At 46.4% G+C, this 23618-nt stretch overlaps 2 protein-coding genes and 1 long non-coding RNA gene across 11 annotated transcripts in view; 2 read left to right on the top strand and 1 right to left on the bottom strand.

The window, feature by feature from the left end:
- The window catches only part of AATF (apoptosis antagonizing transcription factor), a 62550-nt gene extending 57145 nt beyond the window's left edge, over positions 1-5405 (top strand). The window contains exons 12-13 of the mRNA XM_083714555.1: positions 3515-4395; positions 4496-5405. Coding sequence (XP_083570681.1) covers positions 3515-3578 — 64 coding nt within the window. The 3' untranslated portion in view covers positions 3579-4395; positions 4496-5405. The remainder of the gene's footprint in view (positions 1-3514; positions 4396-4495) is intronic.
- Positions 5406-6494: 1089 nt separating this feature from the next.
- Positions 6495-18270, top strand: LOC310832727. The gene is made up of 5 exons (XR_014558375.1): positions 6495-7085; positions 7564-7874; positions 9036-9146; positions 12575-12686; positions 18176-18270. It is a non-coding gene; the product is annotated as an uncharacterized lncRNA (long non-coding RNA).
- ACACA (acetyl-CoA carboxylase alpha) overlaps positions 18236-23618 on the bottom strand; it is a 187110-nt gene continuing 181727 nt past the window's right edge. For all 9 annotated transcript variants that reach the window (XM_083714255.1, XM_083714256.1, XM_083714258.1 and 6 more), the window contains one exon: positions 18236-22646. In XM_083714255.1, the coding sequence (XP_083570381.1) occupies positions 22520-22646 (127 nt within the window). In that variant the 3' untranslated portion in view covers positions 18236-22519. The remainder of the gene's footprint in view (positions 22647-23618) is intronic.

Here is a 23618-nt window from a genome sequence, read left to right as displayed (position 1 = left end):
TTGTAGGTTGCAATAAAGGGTAAGTTAAACTTTAATTCAGGGGAGACCCCTGTTTCGACCCCACACCCTCCTGCACGCTCTTACCTTGGGAGCGAGCGCTATTAATTACTCGCTAGATGGGCCACTCCTCGGCACTCGGCTAATTTGAACGCCCTCTGTGTTTTCCGCAGAGCCTTTCGGGCAAACTGTCCAGCCAGCCCAGATTGATGCTCTTCTTCTCTCTGGCTTCTGGTCTGACTATTAATAGAAATGGCCTCTCGAGTCGTACGGAGACAAGGAACGTTAGAGAGGCAGCGTTTCGCCATGTGCTTGACCTTAAGGAGTCGGGGCTGTGTGGAAAGCTACTCTCCTACGGTTAAATCGAAAGCTAGTGGAGCAGGAAGATGCCATCTAGCTCAGGAGTGCCAGCACTGACCGGCAGTGGCCGTCCAATTCCCAGCCCTACCTGGAGACGCCGGAAGTTGAGCATGGCGTCTTCTACACACAAAGCAGGTGCTCTACCCCTGAGCTTCAGCTCTTCTGCTAAAAAGAAAACGCTAAATAAAAATTCCAGTCCTCATCGTCTGAGCTATAGGAACATATGAAGCTGGCTTAGACCGATGGAGACCATTGATCTGTCCAGCTTAGTATTGATAGGCCACGCAGTAGCCCAGGCTTCCTCAACCTCAGCCCTCCAGATGTTTTCGGCCTACAACTCCCATGATCCCTAGCTAGCAGGACCAGTTGTCAGGGATGATGGGAATTGTAGTCTCAAAACATCTGGAGGGCCGAGGTTGAGGACTCTAGATCAGTGCTTCCCAAACTTGGGTCTCCAGCTGTTTTTGGGCCACAACTCCCACCATACCTAACTAGCAGGACCAGTGGTCAGGGATGATGGGAACTGGAGTCCCAAAATATCTGGAGAGACTCAAGTTTGGGAAGCACTGATCTAGATACACAACTCCATAAGCATTTTAGGTACACAGCGTTTGAGATTTGGTGTCTTGTCTCCAGGAATCCCAGAATCTCTTTTGGTTGTCTCACTTGCTAAACAGCAGAGATTTCAAAACTTCTCAGTCAGGTGTGTTTGGGAAGTGTTACTTACTTCATCGCATCTGATCGTGATGTTTGTTGACATCAAGTTTTCTCACCCTTGTCTAACCAGCCATGAGGATTAGCAACTTGACCGTGTGTAAAAATACAGGATTTCCGAGCTTGATGGTGGTCATGTTAATTTACACAAATTCTGAATATACATATATATACCCCCCCCACACACACTATACGAATATAGATACTTTTGGCTGTTCCTTAGCCAAACCTTTCTGTCGTCGCAGGTTTCAAATATATGAACTTATATTTATATTTATTTATAAGTATATTTATATACTTATAAGTATATTTATTTATGAATCATAAAAATGAATCATAGCCTAATTTTGTCTGTGTGTGTGTTTGACAAAAGCCGTCCTGTTCCCGTTATCAACACCACTGTTGATAGTGGGCCCTATTAATTTGAGTCTTTTGTTGCTGGGCTGTTTTCATTCCCCCTTCCTTCCCCCTCCGGTTCTGTGTCAACCTCAAGGAAAAAAGAACAACATATATGAAAACTAAATTATAGTCCCACGCAGCCTGCCTGATTGAATCCTCCTTACACCACCGCGGTCTCATACATCCTATTAAAATATTCAATCTTGTTCTCTTCCTTGAAAAGCCTTGTATGGAAAGGGCAAACTTATAGGGGGAAGAAAAACCTCATTCCCCAGAGAGATGGAATCTAGCCCTGGCGCAGTATTTACATATTTCTGTGCCGCGCGAGAGTGGCACTACACAAGGTCTCCCCAGCCCTCGTGTTTATTAATAAAGATTGCCGAATGCATTTTTAATTATCTCGCAGCCTTTTCATTTGAAGCCGTGGATGATGGTCGCCGCTTGCTTCTTCTAAATTGACCTTGAAAAGTTGCTTTCTCCCCCTCTTTCTTGCCCCTCCTTTCCCTTAACCCTTGTGTCACCTCAGAACTAGACCGCTGCAGCACTCTCCTCCTGGGGCGGCCCTTGAAAGCTGTTCAGCTGGTGCAGAATGTGGAGACCCTCTTCCAAACAGGGGTGGCTTTGCACTGGTGGCTCGGCATCTGCCCATGCTCTGTGTCCTTCCCCAGGAACAGACTCATTCCCTTCCTGTGTCCCTCCTGCCTGCAGGCTCAGGTCATCTTCAGAAGACCTGCTTGGTGTTTGATCTTCATGTTCCCGCCAGTGTTGCCTTCCCAGCAGTGTCACCAAAGTTACAGAACTTGGTTTCCTGGGAGGCTAATATTGCGACTTGCTAGTTTTTAGAGAATGGGTCTGGCCCATTAGGGTGAATGGGGCTCTGACACCATCCTTGAGTGTGGCTTCTCATCTCCATATCTCCTTACTTGCTGTGAGTCTAGGGGGTGGCCCTGGCTTCCAGCTTCCTCCTCCTCCTTAGCCCCAGAGCTCAACATGGTGGAGGAGGAGGATGGAGACAAAACTAGAATTCTTTGCCTCCAGCTCTGCTTGTCATTGACTCTGCAGGTCCACCGACGGTTGGGCTCCCAGCCCCACTGAGCACCAGCCACTATTGTGTAGGTCAGTGGTTCTTAGACTTTTCCTCCCGGGGCCACCATTTCAGAATAACAATTTCCTCACGCCACACTGAATGTTTAATTGATAAGAAATAACATTGGAAAGCGGAGAGAAACATGGCCACCTCTCATGGATGCTTTAGCTGAGATTCCTGCACTGCGGGGTGTGGGTGTGTCCTGGAGCAGATGACCCTCTGGATCCCTTCCAAATTTACAATTCCTTGATTCCTTGATTTATAACATAGTAAACAACTACAGTCGTACCTTGGATCCCAAATGCCTTGGCTTCTGAACAAATCGGCTCCCGAACGATTGAAACCCAGAAGTGACTGTTCCGGTTCTCGAACGATTTTTGGAAGTCGGATGTCCGACAGGGCTTCTGCAGCTTCCGGTTGGCTGCAGGAGCTTCCTGCAGCCAATCAGAAGCCACACTTTGGTTTCTGAAAGTTTTTGACTTCCAAGGTACCACTGTACTTTATAATATGACCATGGGACACCCAAGAAGAATAAAACAATTCAGCTTCATACTACACTACACGGAAATGTTCAAATGTTTCTTTGTCTTTGGATCTTCCTGCCACGCTTGCCATCCTCTCCTCCTGCAAGAGTGTGGCACACCCCATCCTTTGAGAACCACTGGTGTAGGCAAATGGAGCCATGTTTCAGAGAGCGCCTGGGGTCCATTGAGTTGTATGTTTGTGCTTATAACTGCTGGCTGCTTCCAGCGGTCAATTTTGGATTTTCCATTAGCCTATTTTGTTGCTTGGTGGGGATGACATAAGCGAAAGTGTTGTTGCTTGAAAATTCGGGCTTTCTTGGTTGCTTGCTCCGAAAGGCTGTGGGACTCGTGTTGAAAGCTGACAAATGAAATCGAATAAAACGGCTGCGCTTTTCTGTTCTCTTTCTTTCTCTCCCCCTCCTCTCCCACCCAGAACGGAACTTTATCGGTCCCTCTTTGGCAAACGGCCACATCTCGAAGGAGGCGACCACGCTTAGTGGTGGGCGTTGTGCTGCCACAAGCTCTGAACCTTGGAGAGGGGAATGTCCACCACATTCGGACACTATTCATCGCTCTGCGACTTCTCCTGCTCCCTTCCCTTCCTCCCCAGTCGATGGAGACGTCTTTTCTTGAGCATAACCAGGAGCACCCACCGTACCTGATGAAGTTGAGAAGCCCCCGGAGGTATCTCCACTTCCTTGGAGTCGGAGTGCTCCTGGAAGCTAACCTCAAGGCTCACCCAACACACGACAACCTCAGCGAAGGTGGGCTCACATGTTGAAGTGCGCCTTGGAAGAGTTGGGCAACTTCTACCAACCTGTGCTTTTCCCCCAAGTACATCGAGGGCATGAAACCAGACACTTTAAGGGCCGATGAGCAATCTGGAAGAGTGAGAAGAACTTCAAAGTTTCACAGTAGCCATCTCTGGTCAAATCTGGATGAAAGCAAACCATCGCAAGGACACTTCATAGGAGACCTTTGTAGCATCTTGTGTCCTTGAACTCCTTGACGGTGGTCAGAGACCCTGTGGAATGAAATCAGAATTAAAGAACTGTGTGTGTGTGTCTGTGTGTCACAACTGTGTTTGTGTTCCTGGGGAAAAGATTAACAGAGAGTACAGCACAACTGTTTTTGTTAGTGACATACCCTTGAGCAAAACTTGATGGCTGTAACTATCCAATCATCTCCGTTCTAAGGAGACATGATTTTAAAGTGGGAATGAAGGAAATAGAACACCAGAATAGTTGCTTATGGTCATGCCCTAAACTACCCTCTCTCGCTTCCCACAACTACCTTGCTGCCTTGCCTTGCCTTGCCTTGCCTTGCCTTGCCTTGCCTTGCCTTGCCTTGCCTTGCCTTGCCTTGCCTTGCCTTGCCTTGCCTTGCCTTGCCTTGCCTTGCCTTTCCTTGCCAGAGCAACTGGGGCTGATGGGAATCGTAGTCCAAAACTTCTGGAGGGCAACCAGATTGGGAATTAGGCTGTCCTAAACTCTCGGGAGGTCTGTTCTTAAATATGTGTAGCTCATCATCTGAGTGGTGGCTTCCAAGGAGACCAAAAGTGGAAAGCAGCTAATAGAATGCGATGGGTGATTTGTTCTTCCCTAAAGTAAAGGACGCGGGTGGCACTGTGGGTTAAACCACAGAGCCTAGGGCTTGCCAATCAGAAAGTCGGCAGTTCGAATCCCCGTGATGGGGTGAGCTCCCATTGCTCGGTCCCTGCTCCTGCCAACCTAGCCATTCGAAAGCACGTCAAAGTGCAAGTAGATAAATAGGTACCACTCCGGCGGGAAGGTAAACGGTGTTTCCGTGCGCTGCTCTGGTTCGCCAGAAGTGGCTTAGTCATGCTGGCCACATGACCCGGAAGCTGTATGCCGGCTCCCTCGGCCAATAAAGCAAGATGAGCGCCGCAACCCCAGAGTCATCCACAACTGGACCTAATGGTCAGGGGTCCCTTTACCTTTAGAGTACTCCCCTAAAGTATTTTTGCTGATGGGGGATTTGTGGATTGCCTCTTCTGCCCCTCCCCCAGTTGAGAGATGCTCTTTGTTAGATTTACACCAGGACTAACCTCTACAGAGAGAAGATGATTCACTTGTTTTTATTCAGAAGGTCAAAAAGCTGGAAATTAAATCCCTATAAAGTGGATTTATTAGCCTGCTGTGATCAATCTCCAATGGAGATTATCTTGCATAAGTATCATGTGCATATGTATGTTACCTGTATTGATTGCCTGAGGTGTCTCCTCTGCAACCGCCCCCCCCCCCATCCTTAAAACTGAATAAAACAGCTTTACAGAGCTGGCCACCTCATTTATTTATTCAAAATGTTTCTAGGCTGCCTTTTTTCTTTAAAGGGTGAAACCGCCCCCTCCCCACGTACAAAAGACAAAGCAACTATTTGTTTATTTTGTTTAACAAAAGGTATATATATGCCGCTTGATTGCAAGGAAACCTCTAAGCGCATACAATAAATATTAAAACTTTATCCATAAAGTCAGTAAAAAATAAAGAATAGCACTATGTTGTCCCGTTCTAATGTAATGTAGTCATTTTATCACAAGCCGTTTAAAGCCTTTCGCAGTCCGTCAGCAACACTCAACATTTATTTGAACAATTTAAGGGGGGGGGGACAAAACAGTTTAAGAGAAGACAAAATAAATGGGGATTTGGTTGGATTTTTCTCCCTCTTGTAGAATATTAGCACTCGGGGGCATCCAGTGGAGTGGAGTGTTGGAAGAGTCAGTCCAGACCAAAGGAAGTCCTTAACGCAGCACATAGGCACACCTGTGAAACTCCCTCCCACAAGAAGTTGTCATGGCTGTGAGCTTAGAGGTCTTGGACAATTTCATGAAGGATAAAGGCTATCCATTTCTCCCCACGATGGCTATGTTCTGCCTCCGAATGCCAGTTCATGTCCTGCTTCCAAGCTCCTTGTTTGACCGCTGAGAAGAGGATGTCAGAGTAGATGGGCCTTTGATCCAGCAGAGCTGCTCTGGCTCTCTTAAACGCCAGCAATGAAGGAACCAGTGCTGGCTTTTTCTTCAAGTGGGGGCTCTCAACCAGAGCCTTAGAGGTCCAGCGCACCCTGAAATGTAGTGGGGCTCAGTTCTGTTCACAGTTCATTTTAGCTGCTGAATGTATTTTCTTTTTAAACATTTCTCCGCCAAAGTTCTCAAGGCAGTATACTCCTCCTTCCCACCAAACAGTGTTGATGGCAGCTGACAGTATTATGGTACTTCTGTATTGTTTATTTGATTTTTGTTTTGTTTTTTAAGCCTAAAATGAAGACAGGTAAGACATGGCTAAAAACTACCAGAACACCAATTTCAACAACAGTGTGATGACATCACCTTGTGTTTATTGAGGAGTAGCTGAAATCTAATTGGATAGAACTTATATCTACCAGCTCAGGGGTCAGCAATTTTTTTCAGCAGGGGGGTGGTCCACTGTCCCTCAGACCTTGTGGGGGGCCGGACTATTTTTTTGGGGGGGGGGAATGAACGAATTCCTATGCCCCACAAATAACCCAGAGATACATTTTAAATAAAAGCACACATTCTACTCATGTAAAAACACGCTGATTCCCGGACCGTCTGCGGGCCGGATTTAGAAGGTGATTGGGCTGGATCTGGCCCCCGGGCCTTAGTTTGCCTATCCATGTACCAGCTAGTTCCAATCTCCCCCTTCCTGATCCTCGTCCACATCCCTGAAGCTTGAGGGATTCCGTTAGAGCCACAGTGAATAAAGGAGGAGGTTCTCGTTTAAAAGGGAGGGAAGGGTTTCTAGTCCTCTTCATTGTATTAAAAAAAAGGCAGGAAGGGGGAAGCTTGAAAATGAAGCTGCTGGCCAGTTGAAAGACCCTTTGATTTTCTTTCTAGCTGCTAAAGACTGAAACAATTAATTATCCTTTTGATAGAGATTTGAGAAGTTGTGTTGCCTGCCTTGTACCTTTGGTCATGCCTGTGTGAAAATGATGCTTTGACAAGATTCAGAAAAGGCAAGAGGGTACGAAGGTGTCCACTCTCCCACTTGTTGTTTAGAAAGGGGCCTTTGCTGCTTCCTTAGCAATTTTTGTGAGGCGGCAGGTTTGTTTTTGGAGTCCAAGCAGAACTTGGGACAGGTTGGTATTTTAAAATTGTGGGTTCTGTTGTATGTTTTGCAGCTTTAAATGTTTCTGTCTGCCTTGAGCCTTTGGGACAGTGGTGCACTCAGGCAATTTTAGACTTAATCACTTCACTTCAAACCATAGTAAGCCAGCCCTTCTGGATTCTGGGCCCCCTCCTGCTCATTCTGCTGTGTGGGGCTCTGGGTGTCTGCCCCCACCTGACGGTGCCACCATTCTTTAAAAAAAAAAAAATAGAACTCCCCCCTCCATTTCTGCTGTGTGGCCACTCCGATGCAGTGAAGCTCAGTTATTTTCTGTAATTCCAGTTGTGACTTGAGCTAAAACAGAACACCCCCTTTTTTTCTTCCTTTTTTCCAGGCATATGGACTAGAAACTTTGCTAGTTTTTGTTTGTTTTTTAATGTGAAGAAAGGTGGTATATTGACAGAGCTGGATTTTGCTCCTACAGAGATACCCTCTGCCCCAGATGGTAATCCTAAATTTAAAAAAAAATTAAAAATTGTGTGCGCTTGTTGCAAAAAGCTACTTTCAGGAAATGAAATGGCAGTGTGAATTCTATCTTAACGTGGGCTCTCCAAGTGGCGGAACGAGGACAGTTATCCCCATCAGAAAATCGAAGATTTTTTCCCACCCCGCCCCCTCTAGGGTGCAGAAAGTATCTGTGTCAAGGTGAGTATTGACTTTTGTCTTAGAAAATGTATGTAGCATGGATGAATAAATCTTTATGTGCATTTGCAGCAAAGCCAGAGCTGTAGATCTTAGAGAAGGACATTGATTTTTGCCCGCTTCCCCCCCCCCCACTGCTTCCCATTTTCTCCAGCTTTCCGAAGAGTCAAAATTTGCCTGGCATAAACTTATTTTAAAACAACAACAACAACAATTCTGTGGACCCCTTCAGAGTTTGTCATATTTCTATTCTTGAATTTAGTTGCATGCCCCCCCCCCAACCATGGGGAAAGTTTTTGAGAGTCATGGTCTATCCTTTTGCTAAAACTATAAGTGGTAAAGCTAAGAACTGGGGTGTGAAATTAGGTTGCAGCCAGCTGTTTTGGGGTTGGACGCGAGACTTTAGATGGGTACTGTTGGACGAGGAGAAGAGAGAAGCACATGATGCAAAATGGTGTCGAGTAATGGCAGGAAAAGCACCAAAGATCAGTCGTTGAGCACTTTGCATGCAGAAGGTCCCAGGTTCCATCACCAGGTAAGACTGGGAATTGTCCCCATCTGAAATCTGCTGCCAGTCAGTGTAGACAGCACCTGAGAAAAGTAGACCAGCTTTCTGAATAAGTATATGGGCAGTTTTTAATGTTGGATGTTTTACTGGGCTTAATGTTTTTAATTTGTTGGAAGCTGCCCAGTGTGACTGGGGCAACGCAACCAGATGGGAGGCATATCAACCACATCATCCTGTCTCCCTGGGTTTTAGGAAATAACAACAGCTTCCTAGAACCCAGGGAGACATGTCAGTGTCCATTTCCCAAAGTTCCAGTAGTTGGGGCCGATGAATGGTTTTATTTATCGAATTTACTTCGAGACACAATTCCTCCTTAACTCTTCCTATTGTTTACAAAACACCCGGTTTTTAAGGCCACCTCTTTTAATACTGTCTCCCAGCCTCACATCTTTTCTTCTGCCAAGTCAGGCAGACCTCAGGAGTAGGACCATGTTTTCAAGTGAAGGCTTTTGGAATCTCTTCCCTGCACCATCTTGCAAACAATGAAGGGCGGCATGTAAATTGAATAAACAAAATAACCCCCAAGCCTGTTGATTTCAACGTGGACTGTGTCACACCCATATTCCTCTCTTTTCTCTTGTAAGAACTGAACTCAGGGCTGGGAAGTCTGTGGCCTGCAAGATGTTGCCAGGCTACAACTCCAGTCATCCTTGACCCCCAACTGGGGCTGTTGGAAGCCCAGCCCAACGACATCTCCGACGTAACAGGTATGTTTAGCCTGGAAAAGAAGAGACTGAGATACCAGTCTTCACATATATAAAGGGCTGTCACATGGAAGATGGAGCAAACTTCTTTTCTCAAGCTTCATAGAGTAGGACTCGAACCAGTGGCTTCAAGCTACAAGAAAGGAGATTCCGGCTAAACATCAGGAATAACTTTCTGACCATAAGAGCTGTTCAACAATGGAGCAGTCTCCCTTGGGAGGTGGTGGTTTCTCCTTCCTTGCAGGTTTTCAAGCAGCGGGTCGATGACCATTTATCACAGATGCTTTAGTTGAGTCCCCTGCATTGCAGGGGTTGAGCTGGATGTGCCTCTGGGTCCCTTCAAACTCATACAATTCCATGATTCTGCAATGGGTTGAACTGTAGCTCCATGCCTACAGCATCTGCTTTGCGTGCAGAAGGTCCCAGATTCAATCGCCAGCATCACCAGGTTAGGGCTGGGAGAGACTCCAGTCTCAAACATTGGGAGAGCTGTTGCCAGTCAGTGTTGACAGTACTGAGCTAGATGGGCCAGTGGGTTTGACTTAGTTTCAGGCAGTCTCCTATGAGCCTGTGTTTGCTAATTGGTTAAGCAACGGGTCTTCTGCTGAATCCATCTCTCAGGGTTACATCACTGCTTATAGATTGGCAGAGAGAGGGGGGCAAGGGACGTGTTAGTTGCATCTTGCATTGTGAACCCAGCATGGAGCCAGGGGTCAGACTAGATGACCGCAGGGACCCTTCCTCTAGATTAATTTATCTCTAATGCATCATCATCATCACCACCACCACCATCATCTCTCTCTCTATATATATTTGCCAATGAGAAATATCTGATGTTTGAAATGGATATTAAAACACACAAATACTCAGTACTGTACTGGTTTTGAATGTGTGTGTGTGTGTGTGTGTGTGTGTGTGTGTGTGAGAGAGAGAGAGAGAGAGAGAGAGAGAGAGAGAGAGAGAAAGACTTGGGATTTTTCTGTGTTTTGGCAGCGTTGTGTGTGTGTGTTTTCAGCAATATCACACACAGACACACAATCTATATCTATAATCACTGGTTATACACAGTGGATAATGAAGTAGAGCTGTCAACCAATTAAAGAATTTTAGCTGATTAATTGCCCTTCTTTTTAACCAGTGCATTGATTTTAATGAATCAATTTAAATTTAAAGACATTTGCATATTATCGCCATCTTTGCTTAGGTGCCTTTTGGAGATATTGAAGGACAGATGAGATAACAACCCGTTTAATAAGCAAGGCCACCACTCTGCGTTAAAACTGGAGGGCTCAGCGACAGAGGAGGTGCTTTTGCACCCAGAAGGGCCTAGGGTCAGTCCCCAGCACCCCACTCCCACCCCCCATGAAAAGGGTGCCGTTTGAGGTGCAGCGAGAGGGTGGTAACCCCAGGCAGGGCCTGCTTTGTGGTGGCACCCCAACTGTGGAATGCTGCTTCCCAGGAAGACTTGCCTGGCCCTGGCCTTGATGTCAGTATGGTGCCATGTGAGCACTCTTGTAGGTTTGTTTCCTTAGCCTTAACCAAACAGCCGCCTCACGGCCTCAGATCTCCAGTCTGCCATATATGGGTGTTTTTTGATCCTTTGGAAATGGCTGAAGTGATTTACCATTTGTGTTTGTTTTTTAAAAAAAGAATAATCTTTGTTTTAAAGTTGTTGCTTTCATTTTGTTCCTCTGTCCCCTCTCTTAGCTTTTTCCTCTTAAGGAAACTATGGGGCTGGCTGGCTGGCTGGCTGGCTGGCTGATTTATTTATTTATTTATTTATTTATTTTCCTTCTTTCTTTCATAGAAACCACAGGCCACTTGATTGTAAAAAAAAAGCTTCAAAGTGGTTTACAAAAGAATAAAACAATAAAGGCTCAAGGCAAGCGCTGCTATCATCAGGCATCTCTGAAGCACAAAGGTTTTTGTTTTCCCCCTGTTCAGTTGTGAGCCATTGAATGATAAAGGGTGTTGAGAGATGAGAGTGGGGCCTCTCCACATGTGTGAAACTTATCAGATGAGATAATTAATTAATTAATTAATTAAATGTGTACAGTGGTACAGATGCTTCAGGTTACAGATGTTTCAGGTAACAGACTCTGCTAACCCAGAAATATTACCTCGGGTTAAGAACTTTGCTTCAGGATGAGAACAGAAATTGTGCAGCGGCGGCAGCGGGAGACCCCATTAGCTAAAGTGGTGCTTCAGGTTAAGAACAGTTTCAGGTTAAGAATGGACCTCCAGAACGAATTAAGTTCTTAACCTGAGGTACCACTGTATACCGCCCTAGACTCATAGATCTCAGGGCGATTCACAGCACACAAAAAACACAAAATAGCTTAGAAGTGGGGAACTTCAAAAATGTGGGGGCAGGGGGAAGATTTCTAGCTTTTAACAGAATAAGCAAAGGCCGTAGCTCAGTGATTCCGAGTTCAGTCCCTGACATCTCCAAGCAAGGCTTTCTGAAAACCCTGGAGAGCTGCTGCCAGTCAGTGAGGACAGTATTGAGCTGCAATTGAGCCCCACGTTGGACAGAAGTTTCCTGCATTGCAGGGGGGTTGGACCAGATGACCATCGTGGTCCCTTTGAGCTCTACAGTTGTTGTTGTTGTTTAGTCGTGTCCGACTCTTCGTGACCCCATGGACCAGAGCACGCCAGGCACTCCTGTCTTCCACTGCCTCCCACAGTTTGGTCAATCTCATGCTGGTAGCTTCGAGAACACTGTCCAACCATCTCGTCCTCTGTCGTCCCCTTCTCCTTGTGCCCTCCATCTTTCCCAACATCAGGGTCTTTTCCAGGGAGTCTTCTCTTCTCATGAGGTGGCCAAAGTCTTGGAGCCTCAGCTTCAGGATCCGTCCTTCCACTGAGCACTCAGGGCTGATTTCCTTCAGAATGGAGAGGTTTGATCTTCTTGCAGTCCATGGGACTCTCAAGAGTCTCTTCCAGAACCATAATTCAAAAGCATCAACTCTTCGGCGATCAGCCTTCTTTATGGTCCAGCTCTCACTTCCATACATCACTACTGGGAAAACCATAGCTTTAACTATATGGACCTTCGTTGTTAGCATCGCCCATCAATGAACAATGGACACAGTGTCAGCATGGAAGAGAAGGCACCTTTGAAGCTCCTGATTCCATCCAGCTCATGGGTCCTGAGAGAGGTGGGATCTAGCCCTGTGGAAATGCCCCGCCCCACCCTGACAGCACAAAGTCCACATTTGCAGCTTTAAGATTGAAATGGAAGCTGGTGGGGAACCAGTCCTATTATAGAACAGATCCTCCCAATTTGGGCCAAGGGATTTTCAGTCCAAATTTCATCTGGCCCTGAACTCATTAGGCACCCATAGGCAAATATCAGAAGTTGGGGAAGGGAAATACTTTTCCTCTCTCATTTTTTGGTGCGTTAACATTCTTCCATGTTTGTTTCCTAGACTTTAGGCAAGCAGCCGCCTGCCAGCCTCAGTCCCTCAGCCTGCAGCATGGGCGTTCTTGAGAGGATTACAGAAAGAATCCTTGTTTTGTGCTTGGAGCCCTCTCTCCCAAGTAAAAGTATTATTTATAAATCCTTGCTGCTATTGTGGCTGAGAATAGGGAATTTGCTAGTTTGGCACCTCTTCTTGGCATAGGGTTTTCCTTGCTGTGGTTTGCTGAGGTTGTGTGTGTGTGTGATGCCTGCTTCTCTGTTTGACACAAGTGTCTTAAAGTTACCTCCTGATGCTTCTGAGTTTCTTTGCAGGCATATTAAAAGGCAAGCATGGAAGCTCTTAAAATGCTGAAAATGCTTGTTTCGTATTGTTCGAAGAGATAAGCGGAAGGTAGGGCGGTCAGGAGAAGAGAAATTCAAAGTCTTGCCAATGGTACCCTTGAATCTTTACTTATCAGCGTCCTGGCAGGCTTTCAATCTTTCCCCCCTTACCTGGGTGGTGCGACACCTGGGGAACGCAGGCAAGGAGGCTTCAGCTGGGACTCAACCTGGTTTCATCCACTGAGGTTGGTTCTCTTGTCCTCTCCACCGGTAGGGGGGCAGGAATGGTCTGTTTCCAGGACAGACAGCAGAGATCTGAGCTTGCTCATGTAACTCCCAGCGCTGGATCCTGTCGCCAGCCCCCTCTCCAAAGTGTCTGGTTTGGCAGCCCCAGAAGTTAACCAGCTCTGCTTCCAATGGCAGGTCTTGCTGTCTGACTGTGGCTAATTTCTGGCGCTGTGGTCCAAATCACTGAGCCTGTTGGGCTTTGCCGATCAGAAGGTCAGCGGTTCGAATCCCCACAACAGGGTGAGCTCCTGTTGCTCGGTCCCTGCTCCTGCCAACCTAGTTCGAAAGCACACCAGTGCAAGTAGATAAATAGGTACCACTGCAGCGGGACGGTAAACGGCATTTCCATGGTGTTCCATTGTGCCAGAAGGGATTTAGTCATTCTGGCCACATGACCGGGAAAACTGTGAACGAGCGCCAGCTCCCTCAGCAAGATGAGTGCTGCTCCCCATAGTAGCCTTTGACTGGACTTAACCGTCCAGGGGTCCTTTCCTTTCCTTAATTTCTCTCCATCTTGTGTGCAGGAGAGAGAGAAAAATAAGATGCAGTCCTATGTGGGCACAATACTTGTGTGTACTTAATAAATGCTTCACAGTTTCAAAAAGGCGCTTTCTTTTCCGAGCACAATTCAAAGTGTTGGTGCTGACCTTTAAAGCCCTAGACGGCCTTGGCCCAGTATACCTGAAGAAGCGTCTCCACCCCCATCGTTCTGCCCAGACACTGAGGTCCAGCACTGAGGGCCTTCTGGCGGTTCCCTCATTGCGAGAAGCAAAGCTACAGGGAACCAGGCAGAGGGCCTTCTTGGTAGCGGCACCCGCCCTGTGGAGCACCCTCCCTTCAGATGTCAAAGAGATAAACAACTACCTGACATTTAGAAGACATCGGAAGGCAGCCCTGTTCAGGGAAGTTCTTAATGTGTGACATTTAAATGTATTTTTAATCTTTGTTGGAAGCTGCCCAGAATGGCTGGGGAAACCCAGCCAGATGGACAGGGTACAAACAACAACAACAACAACAACAACAACAACAACAACATGTCACCTTAAGCAAAGGGTGTTGTTTTTTAACACGAAACACACAAATCTGTCCCTCCTTTCCAGCAGCATAAGCTTGCTATTAAAATGGCGGTGGAGAATCTGGTGTCCTATGGGTGTTGACAGGCTCTCAGCAGCTCCCTATCGTGCTTGGCCATTGGCCCTGCTGGCTGGGGCGGAGTCCAATTCCACCCAGCTCCCTAGAGCCCACACTGAGTGACAGCGGCTGTCCAGGATTTCAGAAAAAAAATAAATAAATCCCAGTCCTAGCTGGAGATGCCAGGGATTGAATTTGGGACCTTTTGTGGGCAAGGCAGATTCTCTGCCACTGAGCTGTGGCCCTTCCCAGTGGCGTAGAGTGGGTTGTCAGCACCCGGGTCAAGGCAAGTAATTTGCACCCCCTAACCCGTGGATTTTAGCAGGGGGCAGAGAGCTGCGAGTGCGAGCGCACGCCCCCCCAGATGTTGCGGCCGGCCCCCCTGCACCCCCCACGCTACGCCACTGGCCCTTCCCAAAGAGTGATTCATCACTCCCAGAGGATCTGTCCACTTTGCCTGCCTGTAGGAGAATCAAATCCCAGTGACGGAAACTCCCAAGGACACACCTTTTCTTGGTGCCGGAGGTCTTGGCTGAACGCAGAGCGGGAGGCTAAACTGCATTTGCGAGAAAAGGGTAACCACAGAACAGGCTTTCCTGCAAATATTTCTCCTTAATGCCATCAATTAACAGCTATCCCGAATTTCCCAACAGAATCTAAATTCTTCAGCCATATGTGATACCTCTGTTAATTAGCTTTTTTTAAAAAAAGGACAACAACAGATAACCCGGCCCTGATTTATTTTTTTAGAAAAAAAAACACAAACAAAAAACAGGAGGTGAGTGTAGCAGAAATGATACGCCCTCGCTGTCCCTCCCCCCTCCCGAAAATAAAACCACACAGAATTTCAACTTTCAGACAAACAACTTCATTTACAAGTGTGGCTCTAATTAGCTTCTGAATTAGTAAAGCGGAGTCCCCCCCCCCTCCCCCAGATCAGCAAAAGCCCGGGGGGAAGCGGCGGAATAGCGAGAATCGCATTTCCAATTATTTTGTTGAATTGCTAATTTAGTTATTGTGGCTGCCGTAATTGTGAAGGGTATTGGGTGTGCAATTCAATTTGTTTTAAATATTTGTGGGAAGGCTGTTCAGTAATGGAGCTGACCTGTTTTGCGGCCTAAATTGAGAGAAGGGACTCGAACAAGGAGGTTTGTGGGGGCGGGCAGGGAGGGGGGAGAAATATGGGAGGAGAACGGAATGGGGGGGGGGAATGTGGCTACAAAGCCATCAGTTTTTTGTTTCAGTTTTTATTTTGATCTTTTCTCTCTTCATCCCTCTTAAGACCGTTGAAGCAACAAAAGGTTTAAATTAAAAGATGATAGCACTTTGATCTGCCAGCTTTTGAAAGCTTTTGCCGCTTTGGAGGTAACCCTTCCGGGCATTTTTAATATGTAGATTTTTTTTTTTTAAAGGCTAAAGTGTTTAAATATGCATTTCCAGGGTTCAGTAGGGGTACTCTCTCTCTCCACCCTTTTATTAAGTTTGTTAAGTCGATTAATGTATTTAAGCACACACGATACACACAGATACATATATCTCTATATCTGTTATGTACGTACCTATTCTTCCTCTCCAAATCTTATATTGGTTCTGTGAGAGCAAACACACAGAATTGAATCTGTTGTGCTAATTTGATTGGATTTAAAACCATTTCATCTAAAATTATGTGTAGGGTTTCAAAATACACATCTCACAGGGGCCTGTTTTGGAGTAAACGGACCCCTTTTTGTATGCCTAGTAGGGGAGAAGCTGCTCCATTAGCTATACCTGCAATTAAATTCAGTTGAGTAACAGTGGGGGAGAAATGTCTGTGTGTGAGAGAGAGAGAGAGAAGGAGGGGGCATTTGTAAAACCGTTTTAATGGATGAAATTCTGCCACCGTCACCCCCTTTCCCTGAATGTTAAGAGGTGAGTTTTGTTTGATCCAACACATCTGTGACCGTGGGGAGTACACAGTATAGGATATTGCGACTTTTACGTACATTCTGCATTTAATGCCCCCAGTCCTTTGAGCACAAAGCTAAATTTAAAAAAAGAAAGCCGAAAGTTAGTGCATACAGAACTTCATATTTTGTGTAGGTTGGGCAGGTAAAACAAATAAATAAAGCTACACGTGAGCGTCTCACACACAATGACTTTAGTCTGCAAGAAGCAGCAAAACAGGGTTGTTAAAAACAAGATGTCACTCTCTGCACGTTTTAATAGTTGTTTTATTGGTCTTAATAGCTTTTATGTATATTATGAACTGCTTTGCGATTTCTAAGAGAAAAGCATTTTTATAAGCTTTTCTTAAAAACAAAACTATAGCAAACTAGAATGTCAAAGTGAAGGGCTCTGGCATAACCCCGGACTGACTAGATTTCTAAAGGGCAGGGGCTTGATTTCCTTACGGGAACCTGTTCAACTATCGCTGCAATCCTGGATGGCTTTTAAAAAGGTATTAGACAAATTCACAGAGGATAAGGCTGCCTGTGGATACTAGTCCATGATAACCACCGTATCTGGTGGCAGTGCACCTCTGAATACCAGTTGTTTGGTGGGGTCACTTGTGAACGAGAGGGGGGCTGTTTATGGGCTCCCCAGAGGCATCTAGCTGGCCGGTCTGTGAACAGAATGCCAGATTAGATTAGCCTCCGTGATCCAGTCGGGCTCTTCTTGCAAGAGGTCCTTACTGCCTGGGATCCAAAATCTGTGTCTGTTCTTACCAATAGTTTCCCCTAAGTGTTTTATCTGTGACAGCATGGACTAAGAACTTGCCATTTCCTTTTTTGTAAATCTGCAGCTGGGCTCCCAACTCCCCATCAGCTCTGATGGCTGGGGCTGTCGGGCGTTGGAGTCTTGACAACATCTGGAGGGGAAACACTTACCCTGGAGTAAATGAAAAGTTTGGGTTCCCAGAGACCTCAGTATTGGCAATCATAGTGCACCATTGAGTACATTTCCATTCTTCCTGGAACGATGGAGTGCTTGACTGTAAGTAGTTGCGATCGGTGGCAGACCTACATTTGGGGGTGGGGGTTCACAACTGGTAACGAGGTCTGGGTAAGCACTGTTATCTTCTTCAGTGGGGTTGTTCCATGACAGATCACCACACCTTTACAACATCTGTGCTACTGACTCTCAAACTTTTAGATTGTTGAAATATCCATACTCAATTCAGTGCCACTTAAATTAGGCCTACTACACCCAAAATGTTAAGTTGCTTCTGGAGTTCCTCTAGAATTAGGGACCCAGAAGCTTAAGCTTCATTAGTTTAGCTTCATTAGTTTCATACTTCAGTGGTACCTTGGTTCCAGAAGTCGGTTCCAAAACCAAAGTGTTCCAAAACCAAGGCACGCTTTCCCATAGGAAGTAATGCAAAATGGATTAATCCGTTCCAGACTTTTAAAAACAACCCCTAAAACAGCAATTTAACATGAATTTTACTACCTAACGAGACCATTGATCCATAAGATTAAAGCAATAAACAATGTACTGCAGTCACACAATCAATCAGTAGCTGAACTGGGTTCCACACAGTCACAAAAACAAAACAAAAAAGAGCCGCAAAAACAAAAACGCAAAATAAATAGCAAAAACAGACAGACCTCAGTGTAACACTCAAAACGGAGCACGTTCAGCTTCCGAAAAATGTTTGCAAACCGGAACACTTACTTCCGGGTTTGCAGTGTTTGGGTTCCAAGTTGTTTGAGTACCAAGGCGTTTGAGAGCCAAGGTACCACTGTAGATCCACCTCTGGCTGTAATCTTTCCTGAAGGAGGCATAAATGCTGAGACGGATTTCTTGGAGGGGGAGCCTCAAGTGTTAAAGGTTGCATGAGAGTCTGAAGTTAACGCATTCCCGATTTCTTGCTTCTGCTTTGTGACAGAAACTGCTGCACTCTGAAAACACGGAATCCGCGTCAAGGAGTTCACAGCGCAATGCAATCTGATGGTTGGAAATTTTTTTATTAAAAGAAACTTGAGGTAAGTGAAATAAACATCAGCACCACAAGTTGTCCCAAGACATACATCAATTAATACTTCTGTTGGATGGTTCAACTGGGCTCTCTCTCTCCACTTGTCCCCTCCACTGCTACAGACTTTTTAAATCAAGGCTCCCCACCACGACACCAGTGGCCTGCCAGTACCTCATATGCTACCCATTGAAAGTGAATAATCCGTTTTGTGTTAGGCCACACCCCCACAACAGCCATTTTGTAACTGGCGCTCACGGCACTTTCTCAAAATCCCCAGTGTGCTTGCTGGCCCCAAGAGGTTGGCAACCCCAGTTTTAAATGTTCTCTTCTGTCCAGAAAGGGGGGCCCAGAGCATGTACTCTCACCTTCCCTCATCTGCCCCCACCCTGGTCCCAATCAGCATTGTGTGGCCAGCAGCAGGCATGATGCATTTATTAACATTTGCTGATAATCCTCCATCAGGTTAGATTTCCCATTTCCTCCGCGGTTCTTTTTGGAGGCAGTGCAAGGCAAGGATCCCAAGACACGGTGGGCGGCTGACTTGAAGGCCACGGCATCGTCACCAGACTGGATTATTGAAGCTGGTTGCTGCAGAACAGAGAGCACAAAGGTGCTCTTTTTTTGTGGCATGTGCATCAGTACAGGTAACCCCTCCACCTTGGGCGATTGCTGCAGGGGAATGGGACTCACCTGGCAGTGCAGAACCAGTTATGGGGATTTGCTGGGTGGCGAGTCCTTGGCCTTTCTGACGTGTCGTTTAGAGAGAGAGAAAAGTGGCTGCACGCTTACTACAGTTAACATCCTCGAGTTACGCTCAGCTGACGTTCTCTCTCCTTGTTTGGGCAAGGCTTAGGTTTCCTTTAGTGACGTAAACAAGGAGCGGTTTAAAAAGGGAAGACACTAAACCAGTGTTTGCCAGCCTGATGCCCCCAGTTGTTTCGAATTAACACCCCAGTGGGAATGGTAGCCCAAAACATCTGGAGGGTGCCAGGTCGGTGCCAGCTGCATTGAATCCTCAAGAGGCAGGTAATGAGAATGCAGGTCGAAAGTCTCTTTTTTCAGGAATGTTAGGAGCCAGCTCCTTCCATAGAGTTCAAAGTACAGGGCTAAAAGTCCTTAGCAGCCGTCCTTTTCAGACACTTTCCATTATTTTCTGAACCGCAATATTTTATCAGTAACCCTGTAGCTGCCTTAGGGACCCTGCTCTGCATTAATTCCAAAGCAACCCACTCAGGATGTCTGCTTGGCAGAGGGCACTGCGGTCAAAAACCTTGGCTCTTGGATGTGTGTCTATGTGGTACTGGGTCATGCCCATCTCCCCCCTTTCATTTCAGGGTATGCAAGCTTCTTTAACTGAAAGCAGTGGGACTTGAGGTTGTGGTAGCCAGCTCTTCCTTTCAGTGGGACTCGCTCTGAAGTAAGTCTCAGATTACTTGCTATTTTAAAAGCTTTTTAAAGATTGTTTTAATGCTTTGGTGATTGCCCCCCTCTGCTCTTTTGGGATGAAGGGCATGATAGGATTTTTGTGGGGGGAAATATACTGAATTCAGTGAGGCTTACTCCTAGGTAAGTAGGACTGCAGGCTTTTTTGGATTGGGGCTGGCTTCCCCCGGATGCAGGCATCTGCCCAAAGAGGCATGCCACAGGGCTTCCAAGAGAACCCATATCTAGCATTTCCGCACCTTACAAAATTTGATCCCTACCACCTTTTGCAATTGGCTGGAACACGTGCATTAATTTAATTCCTTGTAATGAGGGGGAAACAACACAGCATTTCTTAAAACTGATTTTGCACAAAGTATTATTTTACTGAATGGTAGTGGGGTGACTCATTTAATGCTGTGTTTCCCCTTCATGAAACACCCCCCCCCTTTCCCAAGTTGGTGAACTGGTGCAATAATGGCTATTGTCCCAACTAACCACCCGGAAGTGTCATCGAAGGCTCAACAGCTGGATCAACCAGCCTGTGAGTAGCATCTCCTCCTAACATTGGTGTAGCATTGCGGGCCACTTGGCGTCCAAGGGTCCATCTATATACGCAGAAATGCAGAAGGCCAGGAACTGCCCCTCCCCATAAAGTGGAGGGGTGCTTACCTGTTTTTTGGGAAGGAGGGTGAGGGCTCCGGAGGGTGCCAGAATCCTCCCACCGCCTTTCCAAAGCCTAAGCAATGCTTGCCCAGCTTTAGGAAGGAGGTGTGAGTGCTCTAGGACCATGCCAGGGCCCCCGAAACTGCCTTCCCGAAAGCCAGGTATGCTCATGATTGTAGGTGGGGGGGGGGAATAAATGGAGAGTGATTTCCTTCACTCTCCATGTTTTTATTTTAGTTCCTCCTCACCCACACAAGATGTGAGGGGTGTGTGTGTATGTCATTGGTCCCTGCAGTTGCTAGCACCTCTCTGCCCTTTTTTAGCCCTCAGAAATCCTATTGGGGCGTCTCATTAGCCACTGTAAGAACAGGATGCTGGCCCAGATGAGCCACTGCACTGATCCAGCAGAGGCTGGTGGCTGTAGGAAAGGCAAGCCTGACTGAGCGTAGCATATGTATTCTGCTCCATCCCCCTGCTGCCAATGGGCAACCTGACCCTCCAAAAAAGCAAGGCCACAGGTGTGCAGGTGAATTCCTGCTATTGCACTAGTGTAGCTCCCTGAATTGGCGCCTTGGTGAAAGTGCTGCTCAGCCGGCAGTGCTTGGCTGCAGGCCAGTTCCCACCCCCGCAAGGCTGCATTTTTCCCTACCTCCCCCCTGTCTTAAGAGACAACACAAAAGGGTGTCCTGTACCCAATGGGGCAGGAGATGCTCAGCTTTACCTTTCTGCTCCACCTGTTCAAGGTTAGGTCCTCTGGCGCAAGCCAGCCAGCCCACCACCCACCAAGGCCGCAAGTGTTGATTTACAGAAGCAAGGGCCACTTCTAGCTTACAAATTGACAACATTGCCAGCAAAGTATGTAAGGAATTGAAGGCAAGGATAGGCACCTGTAGGGTTTACTGTACAGGAACAACTTCAAGTCCATGCCCCCTACTTTCAGGGGTGGCCAACAAAGTGCCTTCCCACATTTCATGTTGCTGAACAATACCTTCCATCACACCCAAGAACTGAGGCTGATATGGAGGTGGAGGCCAGGGACATCTGAACAGCACCATGTTGACTGCTCCTTACTGAATGTCAAGATTCTGTTCTCCATGAAAGCTTCATGGTAGAACCAGGCAGTAAGGAAAGGTACGCTCAATTCAGGTAGCACAGCCATGTGATGATGGGAGATGTCGTCAGAAGCCTGTGCTACACTTTATGGATGAGGGATATATAGCTGGGGTGACCCTTGTTCGTTCTGCTGCAAAAGGCAGAATGATTTCAGATGGGATTATGCCCCAGACACCTTGCAAAATAACTTTCATATGAAACAGAAATGCCCTCAGATTTCTCGAAGTCCAATAGAACGAAGGGAAGTTTCTCCCCTCAAAGGCTGGAGCCTCTTATAAACACTGTTTTCTGACTATTTTAGCATTGCAGAGCTTTTTATCCGCCCTGCAGACTGGCTTTCCTAGGTTTATTGCATGAACGCAGAAATGAAACATCTGATGGCCAATCAATCGTGCACAGGGAGAAATAATATGACCTAAAAAAAGGGCGATGATTTAAACTTTCTGCATGAAGTGGGGATGACCTCACCACCAGCAGGGAGAGAGAGACAATGGGAGTATAAAGCAGTTTAGAACGGAAGCAGCAAGAGGTGCTGCGGGCCTCCCTTTTAGGGGTGGCACTACCACTCCGCTGCCAAATACGACTGACAAACACTGGATCTTTTGCATTTGGAAGGTTGGGAGAAGTCAAGTAACCGACACAATGGACAAAAAGTGTACACAAGATGAAAAGCTTGGGGTGGGGGGTTTCTGCTGAAGGCCCCTGTGGTCACCCCCAACCCCACCCTTGATTTAAGACCTCATGGTACCAGGGTACCTTTCATGATCTCATTGGAAGTCACAAGAGTGACTGAGACGCATATCCAGTTTACACTTTGTTAAATAAATAGGGACTACTGTACGACATCCATAAGTTACATTTGTGGGGGAAGCCTGTATTCCTGAAGTCTCGCATGACTACTCTGATATTCAAGTCTGATTTTAAAAAAAGACACAAAAAAGAAGAAAATAATTAAGAAGTCCTTTCCCAGCATTTCCCCTGCTGGGAGACAAGGTACATGGATGAAGGCAGGAGCAAAATGGCAGGGCACCTTTTCCCTCCAGCCTTGCCGGCTTACGTTGAGGCAGGCGCGTCCATGGTGGAGAGAATGCGCACGATCTCGGCTCGCTGCGTCGATGATATGTGCTGGGTCATGTGGACGATGGAATCCATGGCGACCTCCGGGTTGGCCTGCACCAAACTAGGGTGAGAGAGAGAGAGGGAGGAAGCAGGTCATGAAGACAGTTCCTTGAACCCCACAGGATAATAAGGGTCCCTAACACCATCGGCAAGAAGACCCACAAATATGAAATTACAGTTGCAACATACCCCAGTGATGCAAAGAAGATCCTAACCTGCATCTTGGAGATGAGCCTCTCAACAACAACTGCTCAGCTGAGGCACAAGAAGGATTATTTGGGCACATTCCCCAGGGATGAGAGTTTAGCAAACCTTTCCCGAGGACTCAGCCCCAATCAGTTGAAAAAGACTTATCCTTTAAATGGATCTATAATCGGTTGTTCTGTAAATAGTAATATTGGTCATCCTCCTTTTAAAAATGCTACATTAGTACATTACAAGTATATTTTTGTATTGGTGTGTCTTTCTGCCGATTGTTTGTGGGGACAGCTCCTTACCACGAAGCAGGCACCTCTCATTCTTCCTCCCAAGTTATTGATTACAATATTGTTTAAAAGTTTTCAGCCAGCCTTTTAAGTGGAGCTCTTTATCCCAGTCTGTCTGCATTTGTAACTGTTTGTCTACATAGAATGGTTTTTTAAGTTGTTGATGATGATAGTGATTTTTTAAAATGTGAAAGGCTCCAAGATATTTTATGGGAAGAAACTCATAAATGGAATCAAATACATAAATAAGTTTTTTTTTTCCTGGTTAGCCTTTAAATTGTAAGTCACACTTTTAAAAAAGCCCCAAAGCAATTTACAAACTTTATACACACGCACAAACCGTGATAAAATAATAGATTCAACAATGTAATATCACTTGGTTCTAAAACAAAAAGCTCTTTGCCTGGTGCTGAAACAAGGGCAGGTCTGGCACCAGGCAGGCCTCCCTGGGGGAGAGCATTCGGTGCGGAAAGGGCTGCAGCTCAGGGGCAAAGCATCTGCTTTGCAGGCAGGCAGTCCCAAGTCCAAGCCACAATGGCATCTCCAGA

Source organism: Podarcis gaigeae (assembly GCF_964106915.1).
Source record: "Podarcis gaigeae genome assembly, chromosome: 15".
NCBI classification, from domain to species: domain Eukaryota; kingdom Metazoa; phylum Chordata; class Lepidosauria; order Squamata; family Lacertidae; genus Podarcis; species Podarcis gaigeae.
This window is presented reverse-complemented; position numbering and strand designations above follow the sequence as displayed.